Raw genomic sequence first — 16,539 nt, 5'->3', positions numbered from 1 at the left:
CCGAGGATGGGCAGGGGTCTGCAGTACAGCCCCTCCTTCCACTTAGCTCAGGCACTACTGTCTGTCGGGGGGTGAGAGGTGGCGTTGAAATGACAGCCCTGCTGGAGGAGGGCTCACAGGAGGGGTCTAGTCTATTACCAAGAGAAGTCCAGTCCCAGGAAAAACGACTCGCAAGCACTTGAGTGCGTGAAGGCAGAGAGGAGTCTGTTCTTAGCTCTGGGTCGCCGCGTGGAGAATGCAGGGAAATTAATGCGGATTCAATTCTGATTGGATACCTAGGGCAATTCAAGCCTACTGGGCTCATCCCTTCTCAGGCTTTGCTCCGAGTCATACGGCGAGCCCTCCCCCGGCAACCCTCCAACACCCCCCACTGTCCATCCCTCTCATCAGCAGGGAACGATGGAGGAATTCTCCTGTGTCGCCTCACCAGCTCACAGCCACGGGAATAGTTAGGATGGTCCTCAAACTACTATCCACGACGCCCGGGAACACAACAGAACACAGCCCCTCTGTCGCTCCCCCTCTTCGTGGAGGAACGACACAGGACCCTGCGCTGTTCTTTCGTCTGCTCGGCCCTCCCCGGGTTTGCTGCTGGTTCTTCCCGGGTTGGCTACTATCCCTTCCACCTCCGTGGAAGGGCAGTTCCCCCTGGCCACATTCCCCACTTCCGCAGGGGAGCGGCACACCGCCGGCCGGCTCTCTGGGGGGCTGCACAGGTGTTCCTTCAGATAGATGTTCCCCTTAGATGTTCCTGGTGCATGCCGTCTCTCTCCTCCTTTATAGTCCTCCTCTGCCAATCCCAACTCGGCTGCCCACACGCCGAGTACGCTGCTCTCCTCCAATCAGGAGCAAGTCCTACAGTTTATTGGCTGAACTGGAGGCAGCTGCGTAGAAGCTGTTTTCTCCTCTCCCAGCGCCATATTGTGGGAGAGCAGATGCATAGAATAAGTCTTAATTCCAGTAACTCAGTCCAGTCCAGGTTGCTCCCCACACCCCTCCCTCCTGCAACCCACACATCTCAGCTCTACAAGCAAACCAAATGCTTTCACACGCCCAAATTCTTTGTTTCCGTTCACTACGAAGGCAATGCAGTCTCTCATCTGTTTTCCACCTAAGTTTGGGACACTGTTTTTCTTCTAGGATTTCAACCCTGAGTCTGTCGGCTCTTGTTGAAGCAGCCCAGACTCTCTCTGTGCTCCCGGGCAATCCCTGGGCCACTCAAGTCCATCCTTCCACGGGCTCTGTGGCCTCGCACTTACACTTTCCTCCAGGGAAGCTCGAGAGAGGACCTGGGAGTGGGGAGGGGCAGGAGGCAGAGGGTCAAGTAGAGAGCTACCGGGCCGGGCTGCACAGTTTGGAGGGTCTGTTTCGGGGAGCAGCGTGCACCTGGGCATGCGAGGACCCCACTGTGGGTGAGCCTGCCTGTGGAGGGCTGTGCTGACAGTCTCCCCCGGACGAGGGCTGTCCAGGACCTACCATCCTCTCTCCTCTCCAGAGCGCACGTTTCCACAATGCAGTTCTGAAAATCTCCCAGCCATGAAATCAAATGAAAAAACTGGTTCTATTTCAGTCTTGTTTGCGACTGCTGATGGTTGGGAAATTAGTAAATTGGAAAAATAAAAAAAGAAAAGAAAAATGTAATGACTTTATTAATTTCAGAAATCAGTAATTCCAAAGGCGCCTCTCCCCTGGCCCCCGCTGCCGGCCGCAGGCCCATGGTCTCCACTCCCCGGGAAGCTCGGGCTGGGTGCTCCCCTGCCCCCAGACCCTCTGGGAAGGGAAGAGCAGGTTTGGTAGATAATGATGAGGGGATCTGAAGCTTGCACAAGGAAATGAAGCTTAATGCTGCCATCTGGAAAAGAAGAGGAAGTAAAATGCAAATAAGCCAGGGAGTCTCTTTCCTATCGTCTCTGGGCGGTAGCGGGGAAGGGACAGAGCAGACCTGCACGGGCTGGGGGAACAGGACCCAGGGAAGGGACGGACACACATGTGCTCTGACAGGGGATGGAACGCATGCGTGCCACGTCCCCACTGCCGGGGCCACCAGCAGCCAGAGGATCTTCCCTCCTGTGCTCCCCAGTCGGGGGCTGGCTTGGCTGAGTGGCAGGCAGGCGTTGGCTGTCACTTCTGCTCCAAGGCTCTGAGGACCTGGATGCAGCCCCCAAACCACCATGCAGCCCTCACAGTGCCGGCAGCCACCTTGCCCTTGGTCACACACCCAGGAGGAGCGAACGGGTCCTTCCTCCACGTGTCTGTGGTTCAACTTTTAGTGTGAGCAGGATCTGAAAGAGAGAAAGGCGACTGTTGAGGGACCGCAGTGAGCGCATGGGGTCCTAGATGCTGACAGCCAGCTCTGGTTTACTTTACGTCATGGAACGACAAAGAAGCATCGGCCCAGATAAAGCAAGTCCCTCCCCCTGAAGTACAAAACCCTTCATTTTAACCCTTTGGGTTGGAAAAAGATTTCTAGAACATCCCTGTCCTGCTGCTGCCTTTTTTTCGGGGGGGGGGGGGCATGTAGTTCTCTTAGTTTCTTTTCTCTTTTCATGGGATCAAAACATTTTGTTCCCCTTTGTTTCTCAAACAGAAGATGGGAAACACAGGCAGCCTGCCTGGGAATGCAGGGTCGGTGTTAGCAGCGCTGGGGAGCTGCAGAAGGAAGCTGTGTTTTATATGCTTCCCAGTGTTCTGACTCCCCTCCCCTCAAACGCCACGCTGTCGGTCAACCCTGGCCGCCGCCTCTCCTCCCCAGCCCTGCGGTGCACCTGCTGTGCCCACCACCCAGTTTAAGAAAAGGACCACCACCCTGAATCCCGGCGAGACCTTCCCTGTTCTGTCCCACTTGTGTTCTCTTGAATTTCCTGTTTATCCTTCCCTTGTTTACTTTTTTTTTTTTTTTTTTGACAGGCAGGGTGGACAGTGAGAGAGACAGAGAGAAAGGTCTTCCTTTGCCGTTGGTTCACACTCCAATGGCCGCCGCGGCCGGCGTACCGCGCTGATCCAAAGCCAGGAGCCAGGTGCTTCTCCTGGTCTCCCATGGGGTGCAGGGCCCAAGCACTTGGGCCATCCTCCACTGTACTCCCGGGCCACAGCAGAGAGCTGGCCTGGAAGAGGAGCAACCGGGACAGAATCCGGCACCCTGACCAGAACTAGAACCCGGTGTGCCGGCGCCACAGGCGGAGGATTAGCCTAGTGAGCCGCGGCGCCAGCCACGCTTGTTTACTTTTTGAAAACATGTTCATTTCCCTACGCTTATGCCGAAGTCATACACGGTTCAGTTGTATGAGGTTCTGCTCCTATGACTACTCTTAAATAGCGATCTCCGTACACGAAAAGAAACAATTCCTGGGCTGTGCACTGCGGGGATCGGCGGGGACATGAACACTTGCATCTGCAGGTCTCACTCATTTCCCAGAGTGGTGGAGCCAATCCACACCCACTCCGGCAGGGAGCAGCTTCCCCCACTTCTCCACCTCCTCTGCATGGGCAGAAGTGGCCCTGCCTCAGTTTACAATGTGAGTATCTCGTGTATCCCACCGGGGGTTGACTGAACATCTTCCTGATGAGAAACAAGGTTGAGCATCTTTCAAATATGTTAGACATCCATGTCTCCTCTTCCGCAAAATGCCTACACGTGCCTTTCCTTTCGCTTCTTTTCCTACTGAGCTGCTGCGTATTGATTTTTGTGAACACTTTTACTGGGAGAGAACTCATTTCTCCTACAATTCACTCCTTTAAAGTGTAAAACTCAGTGGATTTTACTATATTCAGAAATGTGCACCTGTCACCACAATCCATTTTGGAACACGTTCAGTATTTCCTAGAAAATGCCCCTCACCCACTGACCCCCACCTCTCCACACCCGTCCTGAGCAACCAGCACGCTCCATTCTGTTGCTCTGGAGTCCCTTTTCCTGGCCGTCTCATCTCAGTGGAATCGTACAAGTTACGGCCACGCTGGGGCCGGTGCTGTGGCACAGTGGGTTAACGCCCTGGCCTGAAGTGCCGGCATCCCATATGGGTGCTGGTTCGAGTCCCGGCTGCTCCTCTTCTGATCCAGCTCTCTGCTATGGCCTGGGAAAGCAGTGGAAGATGGCCCCTGCACCTGCATCAGAGACCCAGAAGAAGCTCCTGGCTCCTGGTTTCGGATTGGCGCAGCTCCGGCCGTTGCGGCCATCTGGGGAGTGAACCATCGGATGGAAGACCTCTCTCTCTGCCTCTCCTCTCTCTGTGTAACTCTGACTTTCAAATAAATAAATAAAACTTAAAAAAAAAAAACAAGTTATGGCCACGTGTGTCTGGCTTCTTTTATTTAGCACAATGGTCTAAAGGTTCACACACGTGGCTGAAGGCATCAGTACTCTACCCCTTTTTGTGGTTGAATAATATTCCATTGTGTTTGTGCACATATTGGACTTTATCCATTCATCGGCTAATGGATATCTGGGTTGTTTCTACCTCTTGGCTCTTATTAATAATGCTGCTGTAAACATACACATAAAAGTTTTTGTTTGAACATGTTTTAATTCCTCCGGGGTACGGATCCTGCAGCGGAATTAACTGCTGAGTCACATGGTTACTCTATGTTTAACTATTTGAGGAACTGTCCAGCTTTTATTTATTTATTTATTGGAAAGAGAGAGAGAGAGAGAGAAGAGGTGGGGAGAGATATTTCCCACCACTGGTTCACTCCCCAGATGATTACAATGTCCTGGACTGGGCCAGGCTGAAGCCAGGAGCCAGGCGCTTCATCCAAGCCTCCCACATGGGTGGCAGGGGTCTAAACACTTGGGCCATCTTCTGCTGCTTTTTCAAGGTGCATTAGCAGGGAGCTAGATCAGAAGTAGAGCAGCCAGAATTAGAACCGGTGCTTATATGGGATGCTGGCATCACAGGTGGTGGCTTAACCCAATGCCGGCTCCAATTCTAGGAATTTTTTGAAGTTGCCAAGGATATTGGATTTTATCAAATCCACTGAGAGGAGAATGTAATTATTTTCTTCTTGAATTTTTTGCTACAGTAAATTGCATCAGTCAATTTTTAAATATTAAATGATCATTGAATTTCTAGAATAACCCTAATTTGGTCATGACGTATTCTTTTTTTTTTTTTAAGATTTATTTATTTATCTGAAAGTCAGAGTTACACAGAGAGAGAAGGAGAGGCAGAGAGAGAGAGAGAGAGGGGTCTTCCATTCGTTGGTTTACTCCCCAGTTGGCTGCAAGAGCTGTAGCTGCACCGATCCAAAGCCAGGAGCCAGGAGCTTCTTCCAGGTCTCCCACACGGGTGCAGGGGCCCAAGGACTTGGGCCATCTTCCACTGCTTTTCCAGGCCACAGCAGAGAGATGGATCAGAAATGGAGCAGCCAGGACTCGAACCAGTGCCCATATGGGATGCCAGCACTGCAGGCGGTGGCTTTACCCACTATGCCACAGCACTGGCCCCTTCTTTTTAAACACCGTTGGATTCAATTTGCTAATATTTTATTTGGAATTTTTGCGTCCATATCCATGATTAAGATTTTCTTGTAATTTTCCAACTTTTTGGGGGCACTGTCCTTGTCAGGTTCTGATATTAAGGTAATAGCAGAGTTAGAAAGTGTTCTTTCTTTTCCAACACCTCAGAATAATTTGTAGACTGGAATATTTGCTCCTTGGATATTTGGTCATACTCACCAATAAAGCCATATAAGCCTGATGTAGTATTTGTGGGGAAATTTTGTTTTTGATTCAATTTCCTTAATAATTAAAGGGATATATGCGTGCCGTATTTTTTAAAGCCTTATTTAAACCAATTCTTCTTTTTTTTTAATATGATTTATTTATATGAAAGGAAGAATGACAGAGAAGGAGAGGGAGAGGGAGAAAGAGATCTTCCATCCACTGGTTCACTCCCCAAATGGTTGCAACAGCTGGGGCTGGCCCAGGCCAGAGCCAGGAGCCGGGAAGTCAATCCAGGTCTCCCACATGGTGGCAGGAACTCAAGTACTTGGGGCATCATCTGCTGCCTTCCCAAGTGCTTTATCAGGCGGCTGGATGGGAAGTGAAGCAGCCAGGACTCCAGCAGGTGACTCGGTATGCAACGTGGGTGTCCCAAGTGGCAGTGTAATGACACCGTCTCCTTGTGTGAAGTTTGTAAGCTAAATACTAAAGCCGTGTCCATCTCACCCAGGTTTAAAAACTGCATCAGCATAAATTTATTCATAACATCTTCCTACCATCTGTTTAATCTCCGAGACGTGTTTACTAATGCTTCCCTTCAGTCCTCCTGATTCTATGCTTATTTTCTATTTTATTACTTTCTTATCTTTACTATTATTTACTTCTTTAGAATTTATTTTGTTGTTCTTTTTTTTGGCTTCTTAAACCAGATTAACTCTGCCTCTCCCCTTCTGTCACCATAGACATAACTTTTCCTTTTGGGGTTACTTGAGCTATACTTGAGTATACTTGGGGTTACTTGAGCTATACTTGAGTATACTTGGTGTTACTTGAGCTATGCTCCCAGTGTGTTTGTTATTAGACCTTCTCTAGCTGTATTTGTAATGAGTTCACGCTTTCTTAATCTGCAAACCTCTGAGGATTTTCCAGTTTCCACTCTGCTATTGCACGCAGTCAAGGAGCCTGGCTTCCGAGGAGCGATTTCAGGCGAGTACCGGTGCGGCCTGCAGGGTGCCCTTCGCAGTTACCCAGTGTGCTCCGTACATGCCTGCAGACCACGCCTGCTACCTGCAAGCTCCCAGTTCTCTAAAACATGGCTGATTTTCAGGCTGCTCAACCTACCAGTCACTGAATTGCACCAAAACATTCCAAGATGAAGGCAAATTTATCTATTTCTCTTCATGGATCTGTTCATTATTGGCCCAATATGCTTTTCACAAATATGAATTTTGCTTATTAAATTAAAAATTTTTAGTACTCATTTTATTTATGTGAAAGGCAAAGTAAAAGAGAAAGACATACACACACATACATGGGGGGAGGGAAGGAGGGAGGGCGAGAGGGCGAGAGAGGGCGAGGGAGAGTGGGAGAGTGGGAAAGTGAGAGAGAGAGAGAGAGAGAGCGAGCGAGCTCTTATCCACTGGTTCACTCTCCAAATCAGCCAGGGCTGGGCCAGCCCAAAGCTCCTCAGTGTGCAGCATGGATCCAACTACGTGAGCCATTACCTGTTGCTTCCCAGGTGTGCATTAGCAAGAAGCAGGAATGGAGAGTGGAGTTGGGGTTAAATTCAGACACTCAGGGGCCGGTGCTGTGGCATAGTGGGTAAAGTCACCACCTGCAGTGCTGGCATCCCATCTGGGTGCCAGTTCGAGTCCAGGCTGCTCCAGTTCTGATGCAGCTCCCTGCTAATGTGCTTGGGAAAGCAATGGAGGATGGCCTACGTGCTTGGGCCCCTGAACCCACGTGGGAGACCCCGAGCAAACTTCTGGCTCCTGGCTTCGGATCGGCCCAGCTCTGACCATTGCAGCCATTTGGGGAGTGAACCAGCGGATGGAAGATCTCCCACAGCCTGTTACTCTGCCTTTCAAATAAATATAACTTTAAAAAAAAATTCAGGCACTCAGACTTGGGATGTGGGTAACCCCAGTGGCAGCCTAACCATTGTGCCAAATGCCAGCCTCTTGTTTGTTAAATTTTAAAAAATCATTAAATACATTAGTTCAAACAAGTCCACAAGAAATGAGTAAATACTTCCCTGTGAACATTTAACCATAAACGTTTTTAGCTTGAACGCCTACTCCTACTGATGAACACAGCCACATCGCCTTTCTTTTGCTTGGTATTTCCTTGGTATTTCTTTCCCCAATCTTTTTCTTTCATCCTGTCTGTATGTTTAGGCTTTAGATAGGCCTCTTCTGATAGCCTAAGTGGCTTATAAAAGTCCAGGCTGACAGATGTCTACTTCCTTACCTGCACGGTGTCCCACCTTGGCCCTTCCTGATGGGGTGGATGGAGTCCCCTCGCTAAGTCCTGGGCGGTGGTTTCCACCGCCCTCAGAAGAAAAGTGCAAGTCCTTTCCCTTTCCGGGCCCTGCCTGGCCTGGCCTCTCGTCCCCTCTCAGCCTGCTTTATGCATTATTTGCTTTCATCAGTGGCAACGTCACAGTGTTTTGAATTTGACTGCAGCTGACAAGTTAGTTGTCAGTCAAGCTGGCAACCCTTTGGTAAGTCTTCTACTCTCTCTAGCTGCTTTAACATCTTGTCTTTGTCATTCTAAGGTTTGAGTATGATGTGTCCAGGTGTGGGTTTTTTTATTTTTTATTTTTTTTTGAGTCCCTGCAATGTGTACATCTTTTCCTGGTTCTAGAAAGTTTTTAGCCATTGCATCTCTCCAAATATTGTCTCTTTCCCATTTTTTTCTTTCCAGGACTCCAATTAGATATACATTAGGCCACCTCAGTTGGTTTGCCACCTCCTTTTCTCTACGTACCAGAAGATTTCTTTAACTACATCCTGAGTTCATCAAATTTCCCTTCAATGGGGCTCATCTGCAGTTAGTCCTACCCACTGATTTCCAAACTTTAACTACATTTTCTTTCAATCCTTAAAGTGTTACTTAGTCCTTTTAAAAATATGTGTAGTCATAATTTTCTTCTCAGGGTTTTACTTGTATTTTTTACTCTTTAATTTCTCTAAACATATGGGACAATTTATTTAGCAATATTTGGCACTTTCAGTATCAGGGACCAAGGTCTTCGCAGCTCTAACAGTGTTACCTGCTGTCTGTGCTGGTTCTCTTCATGGTGCTGTGTTTCCTTATTCGCTTTCTAATTTTAATTAATTCATTTTCTTGTTGTTGTTGTTGTTTTGAAAGGCAGAGAGACAGATGGAGAGAGATCTTCCATCTGTTGGTTCAATCCTCAAATATCTGCAACAGCCTGGGCTGGGCCATGTAGATGCCAGCAATCTGGAACTCAATCCGGGTCTCCCATGTAGGTGGCAGGGAACCATGAACTTGAACCATCATCTGCCGCCTCCCAGGCTGCACATCAGCAGGAACCTATATCAGAAGTCGAGAGTCTGGGGATTGAACTGAACCCAGGAACTCGGATATGGGATGCAGCAGTCCCAAGTGGCAACTTAACTGCTGTGCCAAACACTTGCCCCTGTGTTGTGATTTTAAACTGTGGTCTTGGGTTTCTTACTGCTTTATTAGAGTTTTGGTGCGAAAGAGGATTCCTGCACATGAAATACGCATTTAGGTCTGTTAGGTGCCTGGGCCACCAGCAGCGCAGGACTCCCCTGTACTGAGTTCTCAGTCTAAAGATGTTTAGGCCACCCAGGGAATGTTCATTCACGCCCAGGCTTGCAGGAGGGCTGGCTACGGTTCTAAATGCTCAGGGGAGAGCCCCCTACTCCGTCCACTGAGCACCAAGGTTAAGATGGGCAGTTTTCTTTGAGGAAAAGGAGACAGGGTAAAAGGGAGGCTTTGTTTCTCACTGATTTTTCTATGGAGAACAAAGCCCACGCCCTGGGGCCTTGTCCTTACGCGATGGATCTCCTGGTCGGCTCCTCACCATGGGATTTCTGTTGCCCTCGTGTCCTGTGAGAATTCTGGTCCAGAGCTACTTCCCCCCAACTCTCCTGCCTGGTGATCTGATGAGGGTCACATGAGCAGGCAAGGTGACCATGGCTATAGCCTGGCTCTTCTTCTTCTTCTTTTTTTTTTTTTTTTTTTTTTTTTTTTTTTTTTTTGTAGGTCTTTGAAATACCAGTCACTGACGTTAACCTATCTTCTTCAAGTTTGCTTTGATATCCTGGCTTAGAAATAGTTTATTGTTTTGGTCAAATGTCTGAGGGTAATATTAATTATATACTCGGCGATTATCAACCAAATGAAGATACACCTTATATGTTAATTCTAAAGTCAACAAGCAACACAAACAAAATATATTCAGAATTATGCTGAAAAATCTTTAAAAAGTGGGGCCAGTGCTGTGGGGTAGTAGAGTCCTGGCTGCTCTACTTGCAATCCAGCTCCCTGCTGATGGCCTGAGAAAGCAGTGGAAGATGGTCCAAGTTCTTGGGCCTCTGCACCTGCGTGGGAGACCTAGAAGAAGGTCCTGACTCCTGGCTCTGGCTTGGCCCAGCTCCAGCAGTTGTGGGCATTTGGGGAGTGAACCAGTGGATCAAAGATCTCTTTCTCCATTTCTCTCTCTCTCTCTGTGGGTCTGCCTCTCAAATAAATAAATAACTTTTTAAAAAATCTTAAAAAGCACCTGTAGAATATATTACATTGCTTTGGCAGCTAACAAAATGTCCAATAAATCCAGTTTTTCTTGTAGCCTACTGTTCTCCCAGTAGAACCTGCTTAGAGTAACTCGCTTGCATTGAGGGCCACTGAATTCAGGGCCACTTTAAGACACTCTGAGAACACTCGGGGATGGGGAACCCCTCACGGAGGGGCAGGCTTGCACTCCACACTCCCCAGGAGGCATGCGGTCCCCAAGAGGAGTGGTGGGAAAGCTTTCTAAGTCATTCTTGGATTTAGGGAGGGATTTTTGTCTTGATTGTATAGCTTATTCCTCTGCTACACTCATTTAAGTGCAGAGACCACATCTTACAATTTTTTACAAAATCCAGAGCACACAGCCTGTTGCCATGTAAATATTTAACATAGGAACTGCTTGGTCAACAGTGGATTGACTGACGTGGGGAATGATTGACAGCAGTGCTTCCCTACGGGTAGAAAAGCCTTCCAATGAACAACAGAAATGATGCTCTGCAAACAGCAACAGGCCTGGTGTGAGAAGTGGCAGGCCACACTTCCAGACCAATGATCCTACCACCATCCACTGTCTCTGAAGATGGCCCAAGTACTTGGGCTCCTGCACCCACGTGAGAGACCTGGATGAAGCTCCTGGCTCCTGGCTTCAGCCTGACCCAGCCCTGGTCATTGTGACCATTTGGGGAGTGAAGCAGTGGATGGAAGATCTATCTCCTCTTTCTGTCTCTCTAACTCAAATAAATAAGTAAATCTTTAAAAAAGGTTTTCTTCATATAGGCCTTGTGTGTGTATGTGTGCATGTGATCATTTTATACATGTATAAATATTCCATATGCGATGATCAAATCAGCTTTGGTTAACATTTCCATAAATACTAAAAACACTTTTTTGGTTAACACTTAACCATTACACATATTTGTGGGGTACACTGTGATATTTCTTTTTTAAAATTCATTTTATTGATTTCAAAGGCAGAGTTATGAGGGTGGGGCAGGAGGAAAAAGAGAGAGAAGACTTCCATCCACTGGTTCAAACAGCCAAGGCTGGGCCAGGTCAAAGCCAGGAGCTTCATCTGGGTCTTCCATGTGGGTGCAGAGGCCCAAGGACTTGAGTCATCTCCTGCTGCTCTTCCAGGCACGTTAGCAGGGAGCTGGATAGGAAGTGAAGCAGCCAGGACTAGAACTGGGTGCCCACATGAGATGCTGGCATTGCAGGCGGCAGCTTAACTAGTTAGGCCACAGTGTCGGTCCCTACAGTATGACAGTTCCACAAATGGATATATAGTGCATGTCAGGGTAATCCACATTTCCCTCTGCTTATCAGTAAGGGATGCACATTTTCAGTGAGATCATCTGACTCACAGCCCTTCTAGCTCAGCAAAGATTCAGAATTCATCATGACTTCCACCCCGGTAAAGGCCCAGACTTCAAACAATCAGCGTCCGTTACGGAGTACTTGTTCCTCCCTCCCAGGTCTGAAGTGAACGAGAGAAATAAATTTCAGAACTTCATTTTTAAATGACCCAAATGCAAAGACTTTCGTCTCTTTGATTTACGCCTCAGGCCCTTCTCGCCGATCCCGGTGGCCCTGGTGGTACCTCTGGCAGTGCTCTGGTTTGATGGGCAGGAAAGTGAATGAATCCATTTATTTATATCCTCAGTGACAGCAGTCAGAGGGACAGCTGGGCAGCCAGGGCCAACCTGCTGCCCCTCACCTTCCTGGGCACGGCTCAAGTATGCAGGAACGAACAACACAGCCGTCGCCGTGTCAGATCCATTTCAGGAAACCCTGCCCGGGTGACACAAAGGCGCCGGGCACAGCTGCAAGGGGTTTGCTGAGAGTCACGGCAGCCCCGGGCGACTCTGACACGCGGCCTCGCGGGGCCGGGGAGCTGCTGACCGGGGCGGCACCACTGAGCGTTCATCAGTGACGCGGCGCCCAGTTCAGGTCACAGATGAGAAAGCCGACATGAACGACGGGGGAACACTGCCTTTCTCTTTGTAAAGAGTACCGAATAGTGTTAATAATGCTGAAGTCACTTACATAAGGAACCCAGTTCTTCCAAGAAAAATGCACTTTAATTTATTTCTGAAAACACACTGCACTCTTACAAACCTTTAAACAAGAGGCCATGTGGCCCTTTCTCTGGCTCACTGCATCATGGAGTTGAGACATCAGAACATTTAACGTCACTTGGTCGGGGGACTCTTTGTGGAACACTTAGGAAGGCAATTTAATATTTGAAAAAAATTTTTTTGGCATAAGGATTCTTAGTAACTACCCTTTGAAGAAAACTTAAAAATTACAAGGTGATGTAAATCGAAGTTCTTGGTATCTAATTCTATGATCAATCTTCCATTCTAGTCTCAAAGCATAATGTACTCATACAATTAGTCATACAGTAAGTAATGCATTCAACAAACAGTGTGAAGGGGAGAAGGCACTGTTCCTCAACAGCAGAGACAAGGGCTGTTAGAGCAAGCTGCCAGCAGATCCTTGGAAGAATTTCGAGAGGGAATGGGGAGGAAGGGGGAGGAGGGGTCGCAGTGTGGGCGGAGCCAGGGTACAGTGGGAAGCATCGCTGGGTTCCCAAACCTGTATACATGAAATACATGTATTGCCTTAAATAAAATTTTTAAAAAGCGTAATGTGATTCAGTAGATCTGACAGCTCTCTCCCTACATGAAATCCAGGTTTATGAGGAGATTACCAAGTCATTTACAAGAAGAGACTTATTTTACGTAAAGGTTCTTTGCTCCTTAAGGAGACTCAGCTCTGCACCGGGAACTCTGGTGGTGAAGACGACAGCAGGAACGGCACGCGGCTCCCTGCCTTCTGCTCTTCCTCGTCCTTTCACCTCGGGGACGTAACCACATCAGTGATCGCTGTGTTCTGCTACTGCAGGAAAACTCGGGGTGAGGGAAGGTGTAAGAATCTCTGGGGGGGGGGGGCAGCGCTGTGGCAGAGCAGGTAAAGCCGCCGCCTGCAGTGCTGGCATCCCATATGGGCGCCAGTTCCACTCCCAGTTGCTCCACTTCTGATCCAGCTCTCTGCCATGGCCTGGGAAAGCAGTAGAAGATGGCCCAACTCCTAGGGCCCCTGCACCCACATGGGAGACTTGGAAGAAGCTTCTGGCTCTTGGCTTCAGATCAGTGCAGCTCCAGCCATTGTGGCCAGTTGGGGAGTGAACCAGCGGATGGAAAAACTCTCTCTCTTACTCTCCCTCTCCCTCTCCCTCTCCCTGCCTCTCCCTCTCTGTAACTCTGCCTTTCAAATAAATAAATAAATCTTTTTTTTTTTTTTTTTTAAAGAATCTCTGAGGTCAAAAGAATAGGGAGGCACTTCACCTGCCCTGTCCCGGTCTGATGGGATTCAGCCTTGCTCCTCCTCCAGAAGGTGCAGCGCTAAGGAGCCAGACCGGTGCTGGGCGTCCACTCTTGCCCTGGGACAGCAGCACACTTTCAGTTGCTTGGGGAGGGGAAGAAGCAGACCAGTGGCTTTCAAACATTTTCCTGACTGCAGTGTGGAGCAGAAAACACACTCATCTTACATGGTCACTGACCACACACCTGAGTGTCACTACGACTTAAATATGTCTCCTGATACTGACTTCTATATATATATATATATATTTTTTTTTTTTTGATAGGCAGAGTGGACAGTGAGAGAGAGAGAGAGACAGAGAGAAAGGTCTTCCTTTGCCGTTGGTTCACCTTCCAATGCTGCAGCCAGCACACCGCGCTGATCTGAAGGCAGGAGCCAGGTGCTTCTCCTGGTCTCCCATGGGGTGCAGGGCCCAAGCACTTGGGCCATCCTCCACTGCACTCCCGGGCCACAGCAGAGAGCTGGACTGGAAGAGGGGCAACTGGGACAGAATCCTGCGCCCCGACCAGGACTAGAACCTGGTGTGCCGGTGCCGCAGGGGAGGATCAGCCTAGTGAGCCGCGGCGCTGGCCGATACTGACTTCTATTACACATGGGCCCTGGCACTTTTCTATCACGTTCTCTCCACAGGGATGGGGGGCAGTTGATGGCAGTGCCCAGGGGGTGGGCTGGCCTTCCACAGTAAGACAAAAGCCCCATCTTGGTGGTGTTGGCTCACTTCCACCACCACTGAGTACAAACAACCAGTGTGAAGGTACTGAAGGTGGCGTAAGTGTGGCTGTGGCCTACTGAGCTGACTTCAGCACCCACAGCTAGGCCCGGGCCCACAGTTCAGAAACCATGGCTCTAGGGTCTACTCCTTACCAGCTCTCAGGAAGCTGGGAGGAACCGGGACATACAGGGGTCTTCAAAAAGTTGAGAGAAAAAGGTGCATTTTGGAAAAAACTGCACACAGATTTCAAAAATCGTTAGCACCAAAATAAACTTATCTTTTAATTCCACTGCCTGTGAACTCTTTGACAGTCGTCGTATTGTGCCGGAAGTACTGAAGGTGACTGCATGTGCCAGGGACGGTGAGTGTCTGGGGCACTGCAGGCTGGAAACCTGTGCCCCGTGCCATGGGCAGTTCTGAGCTATTCTCGGCCCCCCAGAACTGGCATCTTGGAAGAGTGAGAGGCACCAGGGGTGACCGTACAAAAGTCGCCATCTCTGGGCTTCAGTTTCTTCCTCTGACTGGAACGTACATCACATCCTTCAGTGGACTGTTGGAAGGGCCAAATCAGACAACCCAGATCAAAGCACTCTGAACCCTCAGAAGGGCTCCGTGGGGACTGTTCACCTGAAAGTGAGCAGACGTCTATGCACAGGCAGTGACAACAGTCTTCCTCCTCAGTACCAGAGTCGTCAATCACTCCCTCTCCCTGAGACCGTGAAGTATCCAGGTGCCCCCGCCGGCTCCATCCTCTGTCCCAGGAGAAGTCGTCCACGTGCGGCTTCGCAGGTGTCTCTGTCAGGACAACTGCCACGCCCTACGCCAGGCTCCGACTCCCCAGCCCCCTCCCAGGTTTTTGAGACTTTTCATCCAAACTTTTGAAAACACTAAGACAGTCTGTCCCAATCACCCACAAAGCTAATTCTGTAGATGGTAGCAACTGCCTCAGTTCTCAAAGTTTAATTCATTAATTTTTAAATTAATGCATTTAATTTAAATTCACCACACACACATACACACACACAGTTCTCCTCAGTTGGTTTACTCCCCAAATACCTGCACTCAGGAGTCCAGAACTCAACCCAGGTCTCCCCCTTGGATAGCAGGAACCCAAACACCTCAGCCATCACCTACTGCCTTCCAGGGTCTGCATCGGCAGGAAGCTCAAGCCAAGAGCTGGAGCTGGAGCTCCAGTGTGAGATGTGAGCATCTTAACAGCTCGGCCGAAGGCTCACTCCCCAAGGTTCAACTTAAGAGCAGGTAAAACCACCTCACATCCGTCAGGACGACTACGAACAGGAAAATAACCTGTGCTGGTGGGGACCCAGAGTAGTAGAAGGAATCCTTGCACACTATGGGTGGGGGTGCAAACGGTACAGCCACTAAGGAAAACAATATGACAGTTCCTCAAAAAACTAAAAAACAGAATTACCGTACCATTCAGCAATGGCACCTCCGTGTATACACCCGAAAGGAAGATGAGAGTAGGGGTCAGAACTGATTTTGTGCACCCATGTTCACAGCAGTATCACAGACACAGTCGTATTATTCGTAACAGCCGAAAGGTGGGTAAACGCCAGTGTCTACTGATGGATGCGTGGATAAACAAAATGCTCTCTCTCACACACACATGTGCGCACACACACACACTCTCTCTAGGATACTGTTCAGCCTTAAAAAAGAAAGGAGTTCCAAAGCGTGTGACAGCACAGACGAACCTTGAGGACACTGTTAAGTAAGATGCCTGCGGCTGTGTGAGTTCACCTACATCCGTTCCTAGGGCAGTCGGGTCACAGAGCTACAAAGCAGAGCTGGTTTTCCAGGGCCTGGGCACCACAGGGAGTGAGGAGTTACGGTTCAGTGGGTACACAGTTGTGGTTTTGCCGGATGAAAAGTTCTGGAGATTGGCAGTGGTGATGCCAATGAAGGTACTCAATGCCCCAGAACTATACACTTAAATATGGTTAAAATGGCACACTCTGTGTAATATGCACTTGTATTTTCCCACAATTAAAAAAAGCTATTCATAGTCAATACTTGTAGATACTGCCAATCTATCACCCATGGCGCTCCAGGCATTACATGAGGTGCTTATGCATGCATTATTTTACAGGTTGAGTGCCCCTAACCCAAAAACCTAAAATCGGAAATATTTTGAGTGTCAGGGCACTGTTCAAAAAGTTTCAGATCTCAGATTAGGGATACTCAACTGGTAAAA

General features: G+C 48.8%; 1 protein-coding gene across 15 annotated transcripts in view; it reads right to left on the bottom strand.

Annotated features, from left to right (window-relative positions):
* Positions 1–1,631: 1,631 nt before the first annotated feature.
* TTLL5 (tubulin tyrosine ligase like 5) overlaps positions 1,632–16,539 on the bottom strand; it is a 278,126-nt gene continuing 263,218 nt past the window's right edge. For all 15 annotated transcript variants that reach the window (XM_017349414.3, XM_008272017.4, XM_008272023.4 and 12 more), the window contains 2 exons: positions 2,219–2,282; positions 1,632–1,852 (listed from right to left, as the gene is read on the bottom strand). In XM_017349414.3, coding sequence (XP_017204903.2) covers positions 2,260–2,282 — 23 coding nt within the window. In that variant the 3' untranslated portion in view covers positions 1,632–1,852; positions 2,219–2,259. The remainder of the gene's footprint in view (positions 1,853–2,218; positions 2,283–16,539) is intronic.

The sequence above is a fragment of the Oryctolagus cuniculus genome, chromosome 20 (assembly GCF_964237555.1).
Source record: "Oryctolagus cuniculus chromosome 20, mOryCun1.1, whole genome shotgun sequence".
Classification (NCBI taxonomy): Eukaryota; Metazoa; Chordata; class Mammalia; order Lagomorpha; family Leporidae; genus Oryctolagus; species Oryctolagus cuniculus.
This window is presented reverse-complemented; position numbering and strand designations above follow the sequence as displayed.